Source organism: Chenopodium album, chromosome 3 (genome assembly GCF_948465745.1).
Source record: "Chenopodium album chromosome 3, dcCheAlbu1.1, whole genome shotgun sequence".
Classification (NCBI taxonomy): Eukaryota; Viridiplantae; Streptophyta; class Magnoliopsida; order Caryophyllales; family Amaranthaceae; genus Chenopodium; species Chenopodium album.
The window spans coordinates 955,688-971,144 of record NC_137836.1 but is presented as its reverse complement, the minus strand read 5'-3'; the positions used below and the strand labels follow the sequence as shown (position 1 = coordinate 971,144).

Below are 15,457 nucleotides of genomic sequence, written 5' to 3'. Positions count from 1 at the left end.
TCATGTTTCTTATTATATTTTAAGCTTATTTATTTATTTTTATTTAGAAATTTATTTTAAATCTGGTATAAAATCATAATGCTAAATTCATACTAATTATCTATTTAAAATAAGATATGTCATTAGATTATATTGATGGTCATTTGATAGTTGTAATAACAAATTTCACAAGATTTATTTCTCTTTAATTCTGGTACAGAAAGAGGCAAAAAGAACAAATAATGTAAGACAATATTAATCTCATGTATTGGACACCAGATATTGGCAGATTTTCATACTTCATTAACCAACTAAATTCGTTGTCATTTACATTTTTTCACAAGATACGTATGAAGTAAATCATCATGCATTTATACGCTGATCATGAACCTAATTGGCTCAACTATCAATTACCAAAGGTGGCAAAATGGCCTAATTTTGGCATGCTCAGCATTCCATCTCCCATTTTATACCTATAATATTTCATTGACACATACATACATATATATATATATATATATATATATATATATATATATATATATATATATATATATATATATATATCTACAATATTATCTTATCATTAAAAAGCTTTAATTAAATAAAAAAAAAATGTGAACAAATAATAGTGCTTCAGTTACTAATCTTTCTTAATTCATGTGGGCTCCACAATGTGTCATTTACCAATTGAGTTATTGGTTTCCAATTAAGAAAAGCTTCTAATTTGCTTTCATGACTAGGACACAACTTTTCCTTATTAGTAGTCACCTTACCAAACTTTAAAACCACTTATTTTTTGAGGGGAATTTTATGATTAGTTATCAATCTTAATTTCCTCTAACAAGTTTTAGTTTCCCAATTTAAAGCTTCAAAAGATTCAATCAATTTAATGGCAGTGACAAATTATTTGGATACAACATTAGTTCCTTTAAGTTTGTTTTTGAGTGTGGGATATCATGTTTTTCTTTGGCACAATTTCAAGCACAATCCTTCTCTTACCACCATTGGAATCAACACTCTCAAGAGGAGGGAATGGCTTCAAGGTATCAAACCGGTAATATTTCTTTCCCTCAATTAATTAAATAAACTCTATAATATATATAGTTTTAATCATATATATATATATATATATATATATATATATATATATATATATATATATATATATATATATATATATATATATTGTTACACCTTAATTTGATCTATTTAAAGTAAAATCCATATGTTTGGAGATATATATCTAATATATGTAGTTCTATCTTTATTACAAATTATTAAATTTTTTAAGTAGTTTAGGCCCTTTAGGATGGCTGGTAAAAATTATTACCAAGTACCTTTCTTACAGTAGTAATGATTTTTGTTAGATTTTCTAGCTTGACTCGCGTTTATAAAATTAAGTTAAATTGATCGAAGGATGGAAATACACAAATATTATAATATAAAGGTCATTTGTAGTGTGACATAAATTTTAATTATGTGATGTGTGACGACATGATAACTAATTCAGGATAGGCAAAAGAGAAGGTTTAGTGTGAGTCTGTTTCAAAGAGCTAGTTTTCTAAGTTTGTAACAAATTCATAAAAGTTGGAAGGGTTGATAAAAATAACTTTAACTTTTTTGGATGCACAATGTAAATGTAACAGGGTGATGACAAGAAAGAGGTACTAGCAGTTCAAAGCCTAAGGAACACTCTAATGGAGTCAATACTAACAGCAACCATAACCATGCTAATAACCACTGCACTAGCAGCATTAGCCAACAACGCGTACAAGGCCAGTGACCTTTTGGCTACGACTCAATTTTTCGGGTCCCAAACAGGCCGGATCGTTGTCCTCAAGTATGGTTCAGCATTGGTGTTCTTATTGACCAGTTTCCTGTGCAGCTCAATAGCCATCAGCTACTTGGTGGATGCTAACTTCTTGATCAACGCGTCAGGCGAGTTGTTGAGCCGTGGGCATACAAAGAGAGTGTTGGAAAGAGGGTTTCTAATGGGAGTTGTAGGGAGTAGAATGTTGTGCATTAGTCTGCCTTTGTTGTTGTGGTTGATTGGTCCTGTGTTTGTGCTCATTTCTTCCTTGGTCATGGTATGGATTTTGTATGGGCTAGATTATGCTACTAAATTGCATGGTCTAACAATGAGTACCAAATCTAGTGTTATTGATGAGTCTACTTGAATATGGAGTTTCATATTTCCTTGGGTTATCAAGTACTATATAAAATATAATATATACATCATCTATCTCTTAATATATGTTACGAATTATTTTGATAGCTTTTTGTAAGATTAAGCTCAATGTATATTTATAATAATAAAATGTCACGTTGATTTTTTATTGTTTAGTTTCTCTTTTAGCTCGATAGCATTTGATGAATGCTAAGTTCTTGATCGACCAATGTATTTCTATTGGAGGTTGTATGAAACTGAAGGTTGTGTATTAGTTGTCAATCAATTCCCCAAAATTGCAAGAATATCATGAATACCATGAATTTTCAATCAATCCGCAAATTATAAAAAATTCAACGTTTATTCAAGAATTAGGGTTCTAGTGATTCAGATTAAAATAGCTAAACCAATTAATATATTAATATGTGAATATATGAAGAATATTAACATGGAACATAGTCTATTAAACCTATTACATAATGATTCAATTAATAATCGGCCAATTCTTCCATTGCAATTTCAAGTACAATTAGGGTTTATATAGATTTAAGGCTTTCTAATGTAATCAACGAATTTAAATTTACATGAAACAATTAAGAACAAGTGGAGTATATTACACATAAATCATTCACATCAAATACTTAACAAGCAATGATTAATTAAGGTTCAAATTCATCAAAAACGAAAACTACCTCTTGAAAAACCTATTTCTGGGCATAATTTGGCCTATGGATAGTCTTTTCTAAGTATATAGTACTATAGTAAGTACTAGGTAGTGAACAAGAGATCAATTTAAAACATTGTTAAACTCAAAATTCACTACTAAAATGTCGAAATATGAGTTGCTCTTCAAATTTTCGGAAATTATTTAAAAATTTTGAATCACCATGATAGAACTGCCTAAAAATTTCGTTCACCCTCACGATTCTACGAAATTTCTTGGTGTTCTCACAAAACGACCTTGGAATTCGTATAACCGTTTGAGTTTCAATTTTTTTGGCCGTTTTCACCCCGTGTTTCGGAAAAATAGGCATTCCTAGCTTTGTCCGCAAAAATACAACATTTTCTTCGACGATGGCCTTGCCCCTTGGTCAGTGGTGGTTGATGGTGGTTTGTTAGGAGGAGAGAGAATGTTCTCGAATTGGATGGGTGAAAATCATAGAGTATACTGTATGTAAGAGTAGATTCGTCATTCATTTTAAAATGCAGGCGTTACCGAGTAAAATGAAGGTGTCGTTTAGCGTTTCACATACATTATGTGTGGTTGGGATTTACACCACTCAATTAAAGTATAATCCAAATAGTTTCGATAAAATTAAAAACGAACGAATAAAACAAGTATTGCAAATTTGAAATTTACAATAGATAAAAATACAAAACATATTGGATATTGTCAATAAACTTGTTTAATGGCTCGAGTCAGGGATCAATTCTTAAAGAGTCACGATTGATCACATTTAAATTTTAGTTGGGTGAGTCGGGTCACGGTCACCTATCATATTTACTATTTTACTTTTATTAATGAGGGCTCCAACCCATTAAATTGCTCATCGGGTGCAGTCATACCAACACTAATACACCGGATTACTCGTGTTTTAGATAGGTGACATCTTGAGAATTACTCGTGTTGCACCCCTTTCAAAAGATTGTTTTGGATTAGGAATTTCCTTTCTCAAGTTTTTTCTTTTTTTCTTACCTATAAGGCTATAAATAACAAAACAAAAAAAAAAAGCATTGATTTGCTCGTCTCTCTCCTCCTTCTCCATAGAAGCGCACTCAATATCGCACTTGACGTTCTCCATTACAAACTATTTGTTTGTTCTCAGCAACCTCTGAGGTAAGTTGTTGTTTCTTTTAGTAATCATCAAACCAATTTCACAATCTAGGGTTCATCTTTCATCTAATTTAACTGTCGGAAATCTGAAGTATTGGTTCTAAATACTAACCTGCGATTATAAATTTTGTGATTTGTTTGATAATTGAATCACATACCCCTGAAATTATGTGATTTGTTTGATAATTGAATCACATACCCCTGAAATTATGCGATTTGTTTGATAATTGAATCAAATTTGGTTGCCAATGTATTGCAAAACCCTATAATGTATTGCCCAACCCTTTAATGTGGATTTTCTTATAAATTTTTGGTAGAATTCTTATTGAAGAAGGCGAAGTAGAATACTGAATTGAAAACAGTAGAGAAAGATGGGAGAAAGGAAAGTGTTAAACAAATACTATCCACCTGATTTTGATCCCGCCAAAATTCCGAGACGAAGGCAGCCCAAGAATCAGCAAATCAAAGTTCGAATGATGTTGCCAATGTCTATTCGCTGCAATACGTGTGGTAACTACATCTATAAAGGAACCAAGTTCAATTCGAGGAAAGAAGATGTCATCGGCGAGGTATCCTATATCCTTCAACTTGTAAACCTAACTTGTGTGTTGGAATTTGGTTGATTTAGTTGTATTTCATGATACTTGTAGGTTTATGTTGGTGTTTGATTTGATGGGTATAGCTTATTTTATTTTATGATAAATTGCATTACAAGTAGAGTTGATGTGATTCTCTAACCTGGAGTTTCATTCTAAACTATTCAGACATACTTGGGCATCCAAGTTTTTCGATTTTACTTCAAATGTACAAAGTGTTCGGCTGAGCTGGCAATGAAAACTGACCCACAAAACTCAGATTATGTGGTTGAGGCGGGTGCCACACGGAATTTTGAACCTTGGCGGGATAAAGATGAGGTGAGTTATGCTGATGTCCATTGTTTTGCTTGAGCTTTGTAAAATGATATTTGAATTCTGAGAGTTTTTGGAATGTGTGTTGTTTGATACTGATTTAGATTATGTAATTTTTGTTGGCTTCAGGAAATTGAGAAGGAGAAAATGAAACGAGATTCTGAAGAAATGGGAGATGCCATGAAATCTTTAGAGAATAGAACTTTGGACTCAAAACGTGAAATGGATATACTGGCAACCCTTGATGAAATGAAGTCTATGAGGGTACTTCACTTGTGTTAGAATTTAATATTTGGTTATATTGTATGTTCTCTACAACAGATGTCTATTTTAAGTTTGTTTATGTTAATCTTTACTGTGTTCTTTTCAGTCAAGGCATGCAACAGTCAGTGTAGATGCAATGCTAGAGGCCTTGCAGCGGACGGGTGAGGACAAGGTATAACTAAATGCTGTTGCTTTGGATTTGGTTAGTCATACTAAATACAGGGGACCGTATGCATTTATTTGTTTCAAGTTTGTATATATTGTGACATTTCAAATAAATTGATAGTGATATTACTCTGTATTTTTGAGTTTTCTCAAAATACACCAGTCTTCCAAACTAAGGGGTGACCTTTTTAATTTAGAATTCTTTTCCTGTTAATGCATTAGAATGTTTATTGGTATTAAGATGGAGCTTCTTATTTTAGAGAGACTTAAGTAAGTTAAGCAAGCATATACTAGTATATTATGCTTCATGTATTTGCTATCCTTTTTCTGTTAGATTTCCGAGTTCTAATATAGGTAGTTGATACCGGAAACAAATCAGAGCTGATGTTGGTCGATTGTCCCATGGTATTATAGTTGTTATTGTTTTAACATGTTATAAATCATTCGTTAATGCACTATAATCATACCAGTGTATATGCTAAGTGAACCTATTTATATGATGAATGCATGCATGCTTATTCTTGAACTGAGATGAAGCCAATTGTAAAGTACTTAGAAGTCACACATTCTTGTGGAGTTGTGATGATACTTGTATATCTTGTTCATGTTTCTGTCATTTGTATCTGTCTTGAAGTTAACTTGCTCACTGGTTAGGAAATATGTATCTGAATTGCTTTGTCTATGTTTACCTTGCTCTGTTGATGTTACAACCCCCTTTTTTTCACTTGTTTGTTAAGTAGTGGGCTGACCAAGTTGAATTATGCTACAGGAAAGGAAGTTGGATGAAGAAGATGAGGCCCTTATCAAATCAATATTCAATGTCAGTATAGGAATTGATAACTCTCTATGCCTCGTCCTTTGACCTTTAATACATGTTCTTTTTTCATTTTGTAACTAAAATTTTCATTATTTTTTTCTTCTGTATTATCTTTTCCAGGGGCCCAAACAGTATGTGCGAAGGATTGATGATGAAGAGTGGGATGATGACAATGATGAGATAGCAAATGACAGTGTGAACTCTGTGAAGGTATGGTGTGGTTTAATTTTAGTCATAGTATAAACAGAACTATTATGTGGTCTCTTTGTGATGCTGATGCTTTTCAGCTGGTCTTACTGATGTCTCATTGCGGTGTTTGCCTCTTTCTTTCGAAACGCAATTATGTGCTACTCACTCTGGCCACATTAGCTCAATAAGTACTATTGTGTAGTGTTTATTGAAGATATTGTGTTTTGGTTTTTTTTTTTTTTTTTTTTTTTTATTTTTTTTTTTATTGTTATTTTAATAAAAAATTAGATGTAATGGGTTAGTAGGGTATTTGTATGTTTAATTTGATGGAAAAGTCGGTGTGAAAAGGAGATGATGGATCCAAAAGAAAGGTAATAATTAATAGATTATATTTAGTTAGTAAAATACCAATGCCTTTACTTGAGGGTGTATGACTCTTTCTGTTTTTTATTTAAGTGCTCCATATGCCGATGCAGAATTTTGAATTTTTGACCAATAATATCTTTAGTTATCAACAAATATAAATTATAACAATTGAAAATTAACAAACTATCCATTAAGACGATTTCAACAAGTACCCTCAAGACTTTATTTTTTATTATGTATAAATAGCTAAAATTGGTCAAAGACTCAAAGTAGGTAAGGTGAATAGAAGCTTGCCTAGGCACAAGCCGTAGTCAGGCACGAGAGCAGGCACCTTAGCTCTGCCAAGTGCAATGACCTACAAAAGGCACATGCCTATGAGCTTTTTTCAAGGCTGCAAAGCTTTTTTGCCTTTGCACCATATGTTGTAAGGTCAGTAGCTGATGTGTAAGATATTTTTGTAAAATACTTCGTGTAAATTACCTTGTGACTTTGCAACGGTCATATTTACCTTAAATGATTAAATCCTTAATACTAGAGTAGAGTGAAACCCCGTATCCCCCAATTCCATTTGAAGAACCCTAGCTGTCGCAGGCCCTTTTACTGTTTGTCATAATTCTTTTTTTAGAATTTAATACTTCCTCTTTTTTTTTTTTACTTGCAACACTTTGAGTTTTGCAATATTCATATACTCCACTTTTACTAGCTGTAATAATTTATAGTTTAGGATAAATTTAGTTGTGGTGTCTTGTTAGTTTGTCTCGATTTATACTTTTATAATATCATATTTTAATGTTTTTTTACATATTTGTAATCAAATTAATTAGGGAATGAAATAATGTAATGGCAAGTGTGAAACGAGAAGTGTTGGAAGTAAAAAATAAATAAAAAATCCGAGGAAGTAGAAATTAATTGATATTTTTGAATGTAAATTTAGTGCGCTTCACCTACAAAAGGTGCACGCCTTCTCCTTGTGCCTAGGCTCCAAGTATTTTTGCACCTTGGTGTGCTTCATGCCTTTTAAAACTAAGGCTGTGTACTCTTTAACTTATGATAAGCTACTACAACTTCTCATGTAAGCCGTTAAATTAACTTTTTTTTTTCTTTTACAATTTACAAACTTTGATTGGAAAATTAAATTTGTGTAATTTCTCATAAGATTAACTAATTTCACATATAAGAAGGATTGAATCTTGTTTTAATACTTGTCTTTGTTTAAAGGAGAACATAATGTTAAGCACAGAGCATTAACATTGAAAATACTTTGTTTTTCCTTCTAAGTGTTAAAGTTTAGCAATTGCTATCTCCTGGAGTCCATATCAATAATTTTGGACACTGAAATGTATCCTTGTCTTTATTTTTGAAACTTTCATGCCCAACTCTAGATCCATACCCAACCAAGTGTGACACCTGACACCTATTTCTGAGTTTGAACATAATAGGCTCTAAGGTTCAGTACTGCAGTTGTACTATTTCTGGTTCTTGATTGTGTGCTATCACTGCTATCTGCCTCTTCACATGTAATACGCTGGCTCCAATAACTGTTTGTCAATTATTTTATTAGTTTTTGTTCTATAGTATGACGAGGAATTGTGGATTTCTAAGGTCGTCATCTCACTACATCTATTGCTTACATTGCAACTTCCTGCTTATATTAGAACAAGTCATTAACTTGGTCATTCCTACCTGTAAGAATTGCAATTGGTAGCAAAAGAACCTAAGGTCACAGGTTGAAACCCCTACTGGATGAATTATGTTGGTCATGCGTACAAGTACTGTAAGTTATCTAATAATGAAGCCTGTGTATGGTGCTGAAATTCATTCTTGGAGCATAGGGACATTTGTGTGAATTAGTATACTTATTCTTATTGAATTTAAATAGTGAATGGGATCCTTGTGATCATTCACAGTTCTATGTCGAGTTGTTGCATCAAAAGGGTTTAGTGTTTTAAAGTTACATTATTGGGCTATCTGAAGCTATGATATTGAGTGTTTAGTCTCGTAAGCACAATAGTGTAAGCTTGGATAATTGTTGAAGCAGAGAAGTTATGTTACCTGATTGTTATAGATACTCTATATATTAGAAGGGGATTGTGGGTAAATCATTTCTGTTGCTGATTATTGTGTGATTTATTTTATGTATTGTGTTGTTGGGTCTTCTGTATATGTTTGTGGTGTTATCCTGCTTTAGTTTATACGTAGCTCCTTCAGCTCTTCTGTTTGGAAGCCTGTGCAATGGAATTTTAGTTTCAAAAGTTGCAAGGTATGCCCTCAAATTTGATGCTCAAAGTGTGAGGTGAGAGGCAGAAGTGCAAGGTTTACAACAGTCGCATAATCTAAGAGTTTACATTGACAAATTAGGATTTCTAAATTAAGGGAAAAGATGATCTAAGGTTGGATATTGTTGTGAACTAGGGGTGCACCTCACTGATGAGATGCAACGGTCACCAACTAATCAATCAATCAATCAATCAATCAAAGCCTTAATCCCAAAAGTGGGGTCGGCTAACATGAACCAAATTTGATTATTCCGTGTAGTCATCAACATAAATCTTTCTCCTCCATCCCTTACGATCCAAAACTTCATCCTCACGTAAATCCATGCACTTCATATCCTTCCTCACTCCTTCCAACCAAGTCATCTTTGGTCTCCCTCTTCCTCGTTTAATCCCTCCATGGTCCCACTCTTCCACTCTTCGCACCGGTGCACCCTCGGGTCTCCGTCTTACATGTCCAAACCAACGCAGACGATTTTCCCTTAATTTATCTACAATGCCCGCCACACCTACTTTCTTGCGAATAACCTCATTTCTGATTCTATCTCTTAAAGTGTTTCCACACATCCACCTTAACATGCGCATTTCCGTAACCTCCATCTTTTTAATATGCTCTTTCTTAGAAGCCCAACATTCTGTACCATAGAGCAACACTGGTCTTATGGCAGTCCTGTAGAATTTTCCCTTCAACTTTAAGGGAATGCTGCGGTCGCATAACACTCCCGTGGCCGCTCTCCATTTAAGCCACCCTGACTTAATCCTGTGGGTCACGTCTTGATCAATGTCACCATTCTTCTGGATGATCGACCCTAGGTACTTAAAACATTCACTCATGGTCAAATCCTTTCCATCCAAACTCACCACTTCATTGCTTGTCCCCCTCTGAGTGCCAAAACGACATACCAAATATTCAGTCTTACTCCGACTTAGCTTAAACCCTCTAGATTCCAACCTTTGCCTCCATTGCTCCAACTTGACATTAACCCCATCCTTAGTCTCATCCACCAAAACGATATCATCTGCGAACAGCATACACCATGGAACCTCATCTTGAATTGGTCTAGTTAATTCATCTAGAACCGTTGCAAAAAGAAAAGGGCTTAATGCAGACCCTTGATGCAATCCGATTGTAATAGGGAAATCTTTTGTCAACCCTCCGCATGTCCTCACATTTGTTGACACATCCCGATACATATCCTTAACTAGGTCTACATACCTTCGTGGGATACCTTTCTTCAACATTGCCCACCAAAGTATCTCTCTTGGCACCTTGTCATATGCCTTCTCTAAATCAATAAAGACCATATGAAGATCTTTCTTCTTTACCCTATAAAACTCCATCATTTGTCTTATCAAATGGATTGCCTCCATAGTAGATCTCCCAGGCATAAAACCAAATTGGTTATCTGAAATGCTTGTGCATGCCCTCAACCTTTGTTCAATCACCCTTTCCCACAACTTCATAGTATGGCTCATAAGCTTAATTCCTCGATAGTTAGAACAATCTTGAGCGTCTCCTTTGTTTTTATAAACCGGGACCAAGGTGCTCTTCCTCCAATCTTGTGGGATCCTTGTAGCCGTCCATATCTTGTTGAAAAGGTTTGTTAACCAATCAATACCAATCTTACCCAAACACCTCCACACCTCTATCGGTACCCCATCAGGGCCAACCGCCTTCTTAGGTTTCATCTTCCTCAGTGCAATCTCCACCTCTACTCTCCTAATCCTTCGCACATACTCCATGTTGATTTCTTCATCACTCATAGAGGTATCTCCTATCACAACTCCATTACTTCCATTAAATAATTCATCGAAGTACCCCTTCCACCTGTCCTTGATGCCCTCCTCTTGCACTAGGACCATTTGGTTCTTATCTTTGACACACTTCACCATGCCAATATCCTTCCTTGCCTCTTGTCTTCTCTTTGCCATCTTATAAATGATCCTTTCTCCCTCCTTGGAATCAAGCTTTTCATAAACCTCCTGATATGCCTTTTCTTTTGCTTGGCGAACAGCTGCCTTTGCCTTACTCTTAGCCTCCTTATACGCTGCAAAGGTTTCATCACTCCTACATTTTCCTAAGGCTTGATAGCATTCCCTTTTTTGCTTAGTTACTGCTTTCACCTCTTCATTCCACCACGAAGTATCTCTCTGTACCGAAGTTCTTCCCCTTACTTCCCCTAAGACCTCTTTGGCCACTCTTAGGAAACAGTTCTTCATTCGTAACCAAGTCTTGTCCGGATCCACCTCTCCATCCCAATCCGCTTCTTCAATTACCTTTTCTGTAAAAACCTTAGCTTTTGCATCCCTTAGGGTCCACCATCTTATCCTTGGTTCTTCTTGTCTAACTTTTTTTCTTCGCCTTCTCTTTCAGACGAATAGTCATTACCAATAGCCGGTGTTGGGTGACCACACTCTCCCCTGGGATAACCTTACAGTTTATGCAACTTTGTCTATCTATGCTCCTTGTGAGCAGGAAGTCTATTTGAGTTGCATTTGCTCCATTCCGAAAAGTTATCAAGTGTGAATCCCTCTTCTTAAACCAAGTATTAGCCAAAATTAAATCATATGATTGGGCAAAATCCATAATAGCTTCACCACCGGCGTCCCTCTGCCCATACCCAAAGCCTCCATGGACACTAAGAATAAAAAAATTTAGACTTATTTGGGATTAGGTTAATAATCTTATCTTTGTGCTTACTAAGAATAAATCTTTGTCTTAAGTGTTGTGTTGAAATACTAAATACCCATGAGGACGTATTTCTGAGATGGTAACTGACCGATTTCAATCAATCCAGAAGATTAAGAGTGCTTCTTTTTTGTTTTAACAATTGCCAATTTCCCCTCTTTTTATAGAGGTTGTGAGAGTGTTCTCTGCTAATGTGGAAATCAGAGTATGAATTATTTGAATGTTGAACTTTTACATCTCTATCTTGGTGTACTTGATCTATGCTTGTGATTTGTGAGAATCAGGCTATTGACATGATTCTTGGTCTATTGTGATGCAGAGACAAAAACTTTCAGATGATGCTAGTAAACCTACAGATGTGTTGACAAAGAGTAATATATCTGAAGATTCGAGTAACAAAGGTATAGTATATTATTACTTCATCGGTTCATCCTCTTCTTTGAATTACAGCAATTGTCAGAAATAGAGGGAGTATTATTTTGCTCTTCATGTTTTAGATATACAGTGTAAGAAATGCAATTAAGGCAACAAAATGTTATGCTTTTAGAGGTGTGGCAAAATGGGAAGGAAAATATAGCACAAAATGGCATTGATCACAAAAAAAAGGCAACAATGTATAATTGTAATTTCTACTATCATCTGCATGACTCTCATTCACAAGTCATCGTATGCAGCCACTATGTTATAGTAAATTGAATAATCCTTACAGCCCAATAATATAACTTGATCTCTATGTCACTTGGACTCGGGTACCCATGTCCGACACGGATACGTGTCCAAGTGTCCGACCCGGCTATTTTTTAAAAAAATTCAATGATTTTGAACTAAAATGAAGTGCCCAAGTGTCCCACCCATGTCCAAGTGTCCCACCCATGTCCAAGTGTCGAGGGTCCGACACGGGTACGTGAGGTAAAATGAAGAGTCCGAGTAACATAGCTTGATCTTGCCAATATAAGGGTTTTGAAAGTTCTCCTCTTCAGGACAATTTAGGACTATCTTGTTATGAACTGAATAATGCTGATTGGATTAGTTGGTAAGAATTCTTAAATGATCTGGAAGTTTATTGTGGTGTATCTTTTGAAGGATAATGATGCCAACTTAAGAAAACAGAAAAAGCTATATAGGTTTGTCAATGGACAAGCCTTGTTGGTTTGTCATTGTACGAAGTGGTTGTCATAACCTGACACCAACCTAGTGCTTCCTGTTATATCAACACCTCGGGCCTCCCGGTCTTAAAAAAAATAATAATAAAAAATAAAAAGAATAGAATGTGAAGCAGCAAGTTTGAACTTCATTATCTGATACCATGTTCCACATTTTTCAGTGATAAATCATTCTAGAAGCTTTATCTGTGCTGATTGAGTTGTTTTTCATTTATGTTTAGCAGAACCTTCAGATAGTAAACAACCCACCTTGCAGACTTCATCAGTCAGATTCTTGGTGAAGAAGAAACCAGTTCAAAAACCAGACAACACAGAATCTTTGAACAAGGAAGTTACTAATCCGCATGAAAGCACAACCTCTAATGGTGTACTCCAGTCACTTTGTCAATATGACAGTGAAGACAGTGATTAAGCACAAGAACACAGGACAGTTTGCACCAGATTGCTGTATTTTACAGATTCAAAACTAGTTGTCTTTCAAATTCATTTTTATTGGCTGTTTCTTGCATCTATGATAGCTTGTGCTGAACGCTGGATAGAATTTGTACAATGCTTGAGGCGTTAAGGATAAAGTTAAGGAAAAGTTGATGAACAAAGAGGATAATGATTCCCTTTTTAAATCAATATTTTGTGTGAATATTTCGTGATGATGACAGTGATGAGATAGCAAATGATGTGAATTATGAAGAAACTTAAACTTTCAGATTTGTTGACGACAATGAGTAAATTAGGTGAAGATGACGAGTTGAGCAAAATCGAAAGTTCAGATAATGGTAAGCAGCAACCTACCTTGCTGGTCCTGCTCAGCGAGTCAAATTCATGGTGAGGAGGAAACCAGTACCAGTTCCAAAGGAAGATACGGCCCCTAATCACTTTGTCAGTATGATACTCCGTAGTAAAGATGAATAAGCTAAGCACACAGAACATGTAAAAGGTAAAAGTGAGTTAGAAGAGTTTCCTGATTCCATCTATTAGATGTCTAACATGAATATAAAAACTACAGTAGATTGTATTTTAACACCTATATTTTTATCACATTTTTGAGTTTGTTACATTTTCAAGTGTTTGATTTTTCTTCTTTGTTATTACATCGATGTGTACCTGTTCTTAGTCTTGTTGGATATGATGGGTTAGTTTCTATAGATATGTATGTTTGCTAGCAGAAGTACCTAGAATTTAGTTGTTATCACACGTTACAAATCCAAAATCAACGTATGATACTCAGCCTAGTCTGTTAATTTAATGACCTATTTGTGTTTGTCTCGAGAAGCTTCAATGTAGTATACATACATTAAGCAGGAAAATTTACAAATTACACCCATTTGAAGTTCGTATTTTGCAAATTGTAGCCATTTTAAAAAATAAAAAGTTGTAAATTGCAACCCGATTTTAACTATTTCATCGGTTTACAAGTCGAAAAATTTCCGATTAAGGATTTAGGAGACATTTTAGCCCTTAGAAGTCCGAATTGAGCTCGGAATTAGCAAAATAATGTTAGTGTCTTGTTTTGCGTAACAAAAATGTATCGATTTATGGAAAATTGTACAAATGAGACACATAGGTTATTTTTTTGCTAATTGTGAGCTCAATTTGGACCCTTAAGAGCTAAAATGGCCCCTAAAACTTTTACTGATGATTTTTCGATATGTAAACCGATAAAAAAGTTGAATCGGACTGCAATTTACAAATTCTATGAACTTTTGGGCTGCAAATTGCAATTTTTTTTAAAATGACTACAATTTGCAAAATACGAACTTTAAATTGCTGCAATTTACAAATTTTCTCATTAAGCAAGCAAAATAAGTTATCATGTTATAATTAGTAAAAAGTTGAATATATTACTTTGTAATAATCATAATTATATTTATTAATGGGCTTCCCAAGCTCCTACTCCATTCCGCGTTTAATTACTGGCTTGTCAAACTCTTGTGTAGCCCAGTCGGAAGGTTAGACTTGTTATTATCTATAATATTATTAAAACTCAAGGGAACAACATGGCAATGCCATGTGTCGCCCTTAATTATGAGTTGGCCCCACCATTTGTTCATGTGTCTTCCTATGCGTGTTTATCATTCTCTCTCCCACATTGAATAATTGTAGTAATGTAGTCACTTTGAAAAACTCTTCATTGGCGTGACTTTAATTCTCTATAATAATGTTCAATTTACATTAAAAACTCTTCATTGGTGTGACTTTAATCTCTATAATAATGTCTAATTTACTTTAAAAACTTTTCATATATATAACCTCTATATTTAAATGAGACATATCTTATACAAGTATATATAAATGAAAGATAATAATATAGACTATTATATTCATGCACTTATTAATATTGTTTTATATTAACTCTTTTTAATTAATTTTGATCAAATTTATAAAATTTTGATTGTCGGGGCATCGCCCGGGCCAACAACTAGTTTACAAAGTAAACTTACTTTCTGAATCCATTGCTCTTGATGGTAATATATACTCCATAATCTAAAGATGAACTACAAGTTCAAAAGATTTCATACAAGAAGAAACAAAGGCTTTATTAAATATTTCCATGTGAATGCGTCTTCGGGACTTCAATTCACCTTGTCTTGTGGAGGTTCAGAACGTACATTATATCTTGTTGAAAGATCTGTACTAAAAAGA

The 15,457-nt window shown here is 34.4% G+C and overlaps 2 protein-coding genes across 2 annotated transcripts; both read left to right on the top strand.

Annotated features, from left to right (window-relative positions):
• Nucleotides 1-765: 765 nt before the first annotated feature.
• On the top strand, nucleotides 766-2,222 carry LOC145609791 (uncharacterized). Its single transcript, XM_081665235.1, has 2 exons — nucleotides 766-1,036; nucleotides 1,629-2,222. The coding sequence occupies exons 1-2, from the start codon at nucleotides 872-874 to the stop codon at nucleotides 2,157-2,159; spliced, it is 696 nt and encodes a 231-aa protein (XP_081521361.1). The 5' UTR covers nucleotides 766-871; the 3' UTR covers nucleotides 2,160-2,222.
• Nucleotides 2,223-3,891: 1,669 nt separating this feature from the next.
• Nucleotides 3,892-13,329, top strand: LOC145623658 (uncharacterized). Its single transcript, XM_081676503.1, has 9 exons — nucleotides 3,892-3,986; nucleotides 4,301-4,552; nucleotides 4,748-4,897; nucleotides 5,021-5,155; nucleotides 5,262-5,327; nucleotides 6,090-6,140; nucleotides 6,258-6,347; nucleotides 11,974-12,055; nucleotides 13,042-13,329. Exons 2-9 carry the CDS (start codon nucleotides 4,355-4,357, stop codon nucleotides 13,227-13,229), a joined length of 960 nt encoding a protein of 319 aa, XP_081532629.1. The 5' UTR covers nucleotides 3,892-3,986; nucleotides 4,301-4,354; the 3' UTR covers nucleotides 13,230-13,329.
• Nucleotides 13,330-15,457: the final 2,128 nt, after the last annotated feature.

Bases quoted from the DNA above. Each gene is read 5' to 3' on its own strand.
- LOC145623658 (XM_081676503.1), top strand. From the start codon at position 4,355: ATGGGAGAAAGGAAAGTGTTAAACAAATACTATCCACCTGATTTTGAT. The intron at 4,898-5,020 runs GTGAGTTATGCT...TGTTGGCTTCAG, and splicing joins CTTGGCGGGATAAAGATGAG to GAAATTGAGAAGGAGAAAAT. The intron at 5,156-5,261 runs GTACTTCACTTG...TGTTCTTTTCAG, and splicing joins ATGAAATGAAGTCTATGAGG to TCAAGGCATGCAACAGTCAG.
- LOC145609791 (XM_081665235.1), top strand. From the start codon at position 872: ATGGCAGTGACAAATTATTTGGATACAACATTAGTTCCTTTAAGTTTG. The intron at 1,037-1,628 runs GTAATATTTCTT...TAAATGTAACAG, and splicing joins GGCTTCAAGGTATCAAACCG to GGTGATGACAAGAAAGAGGT.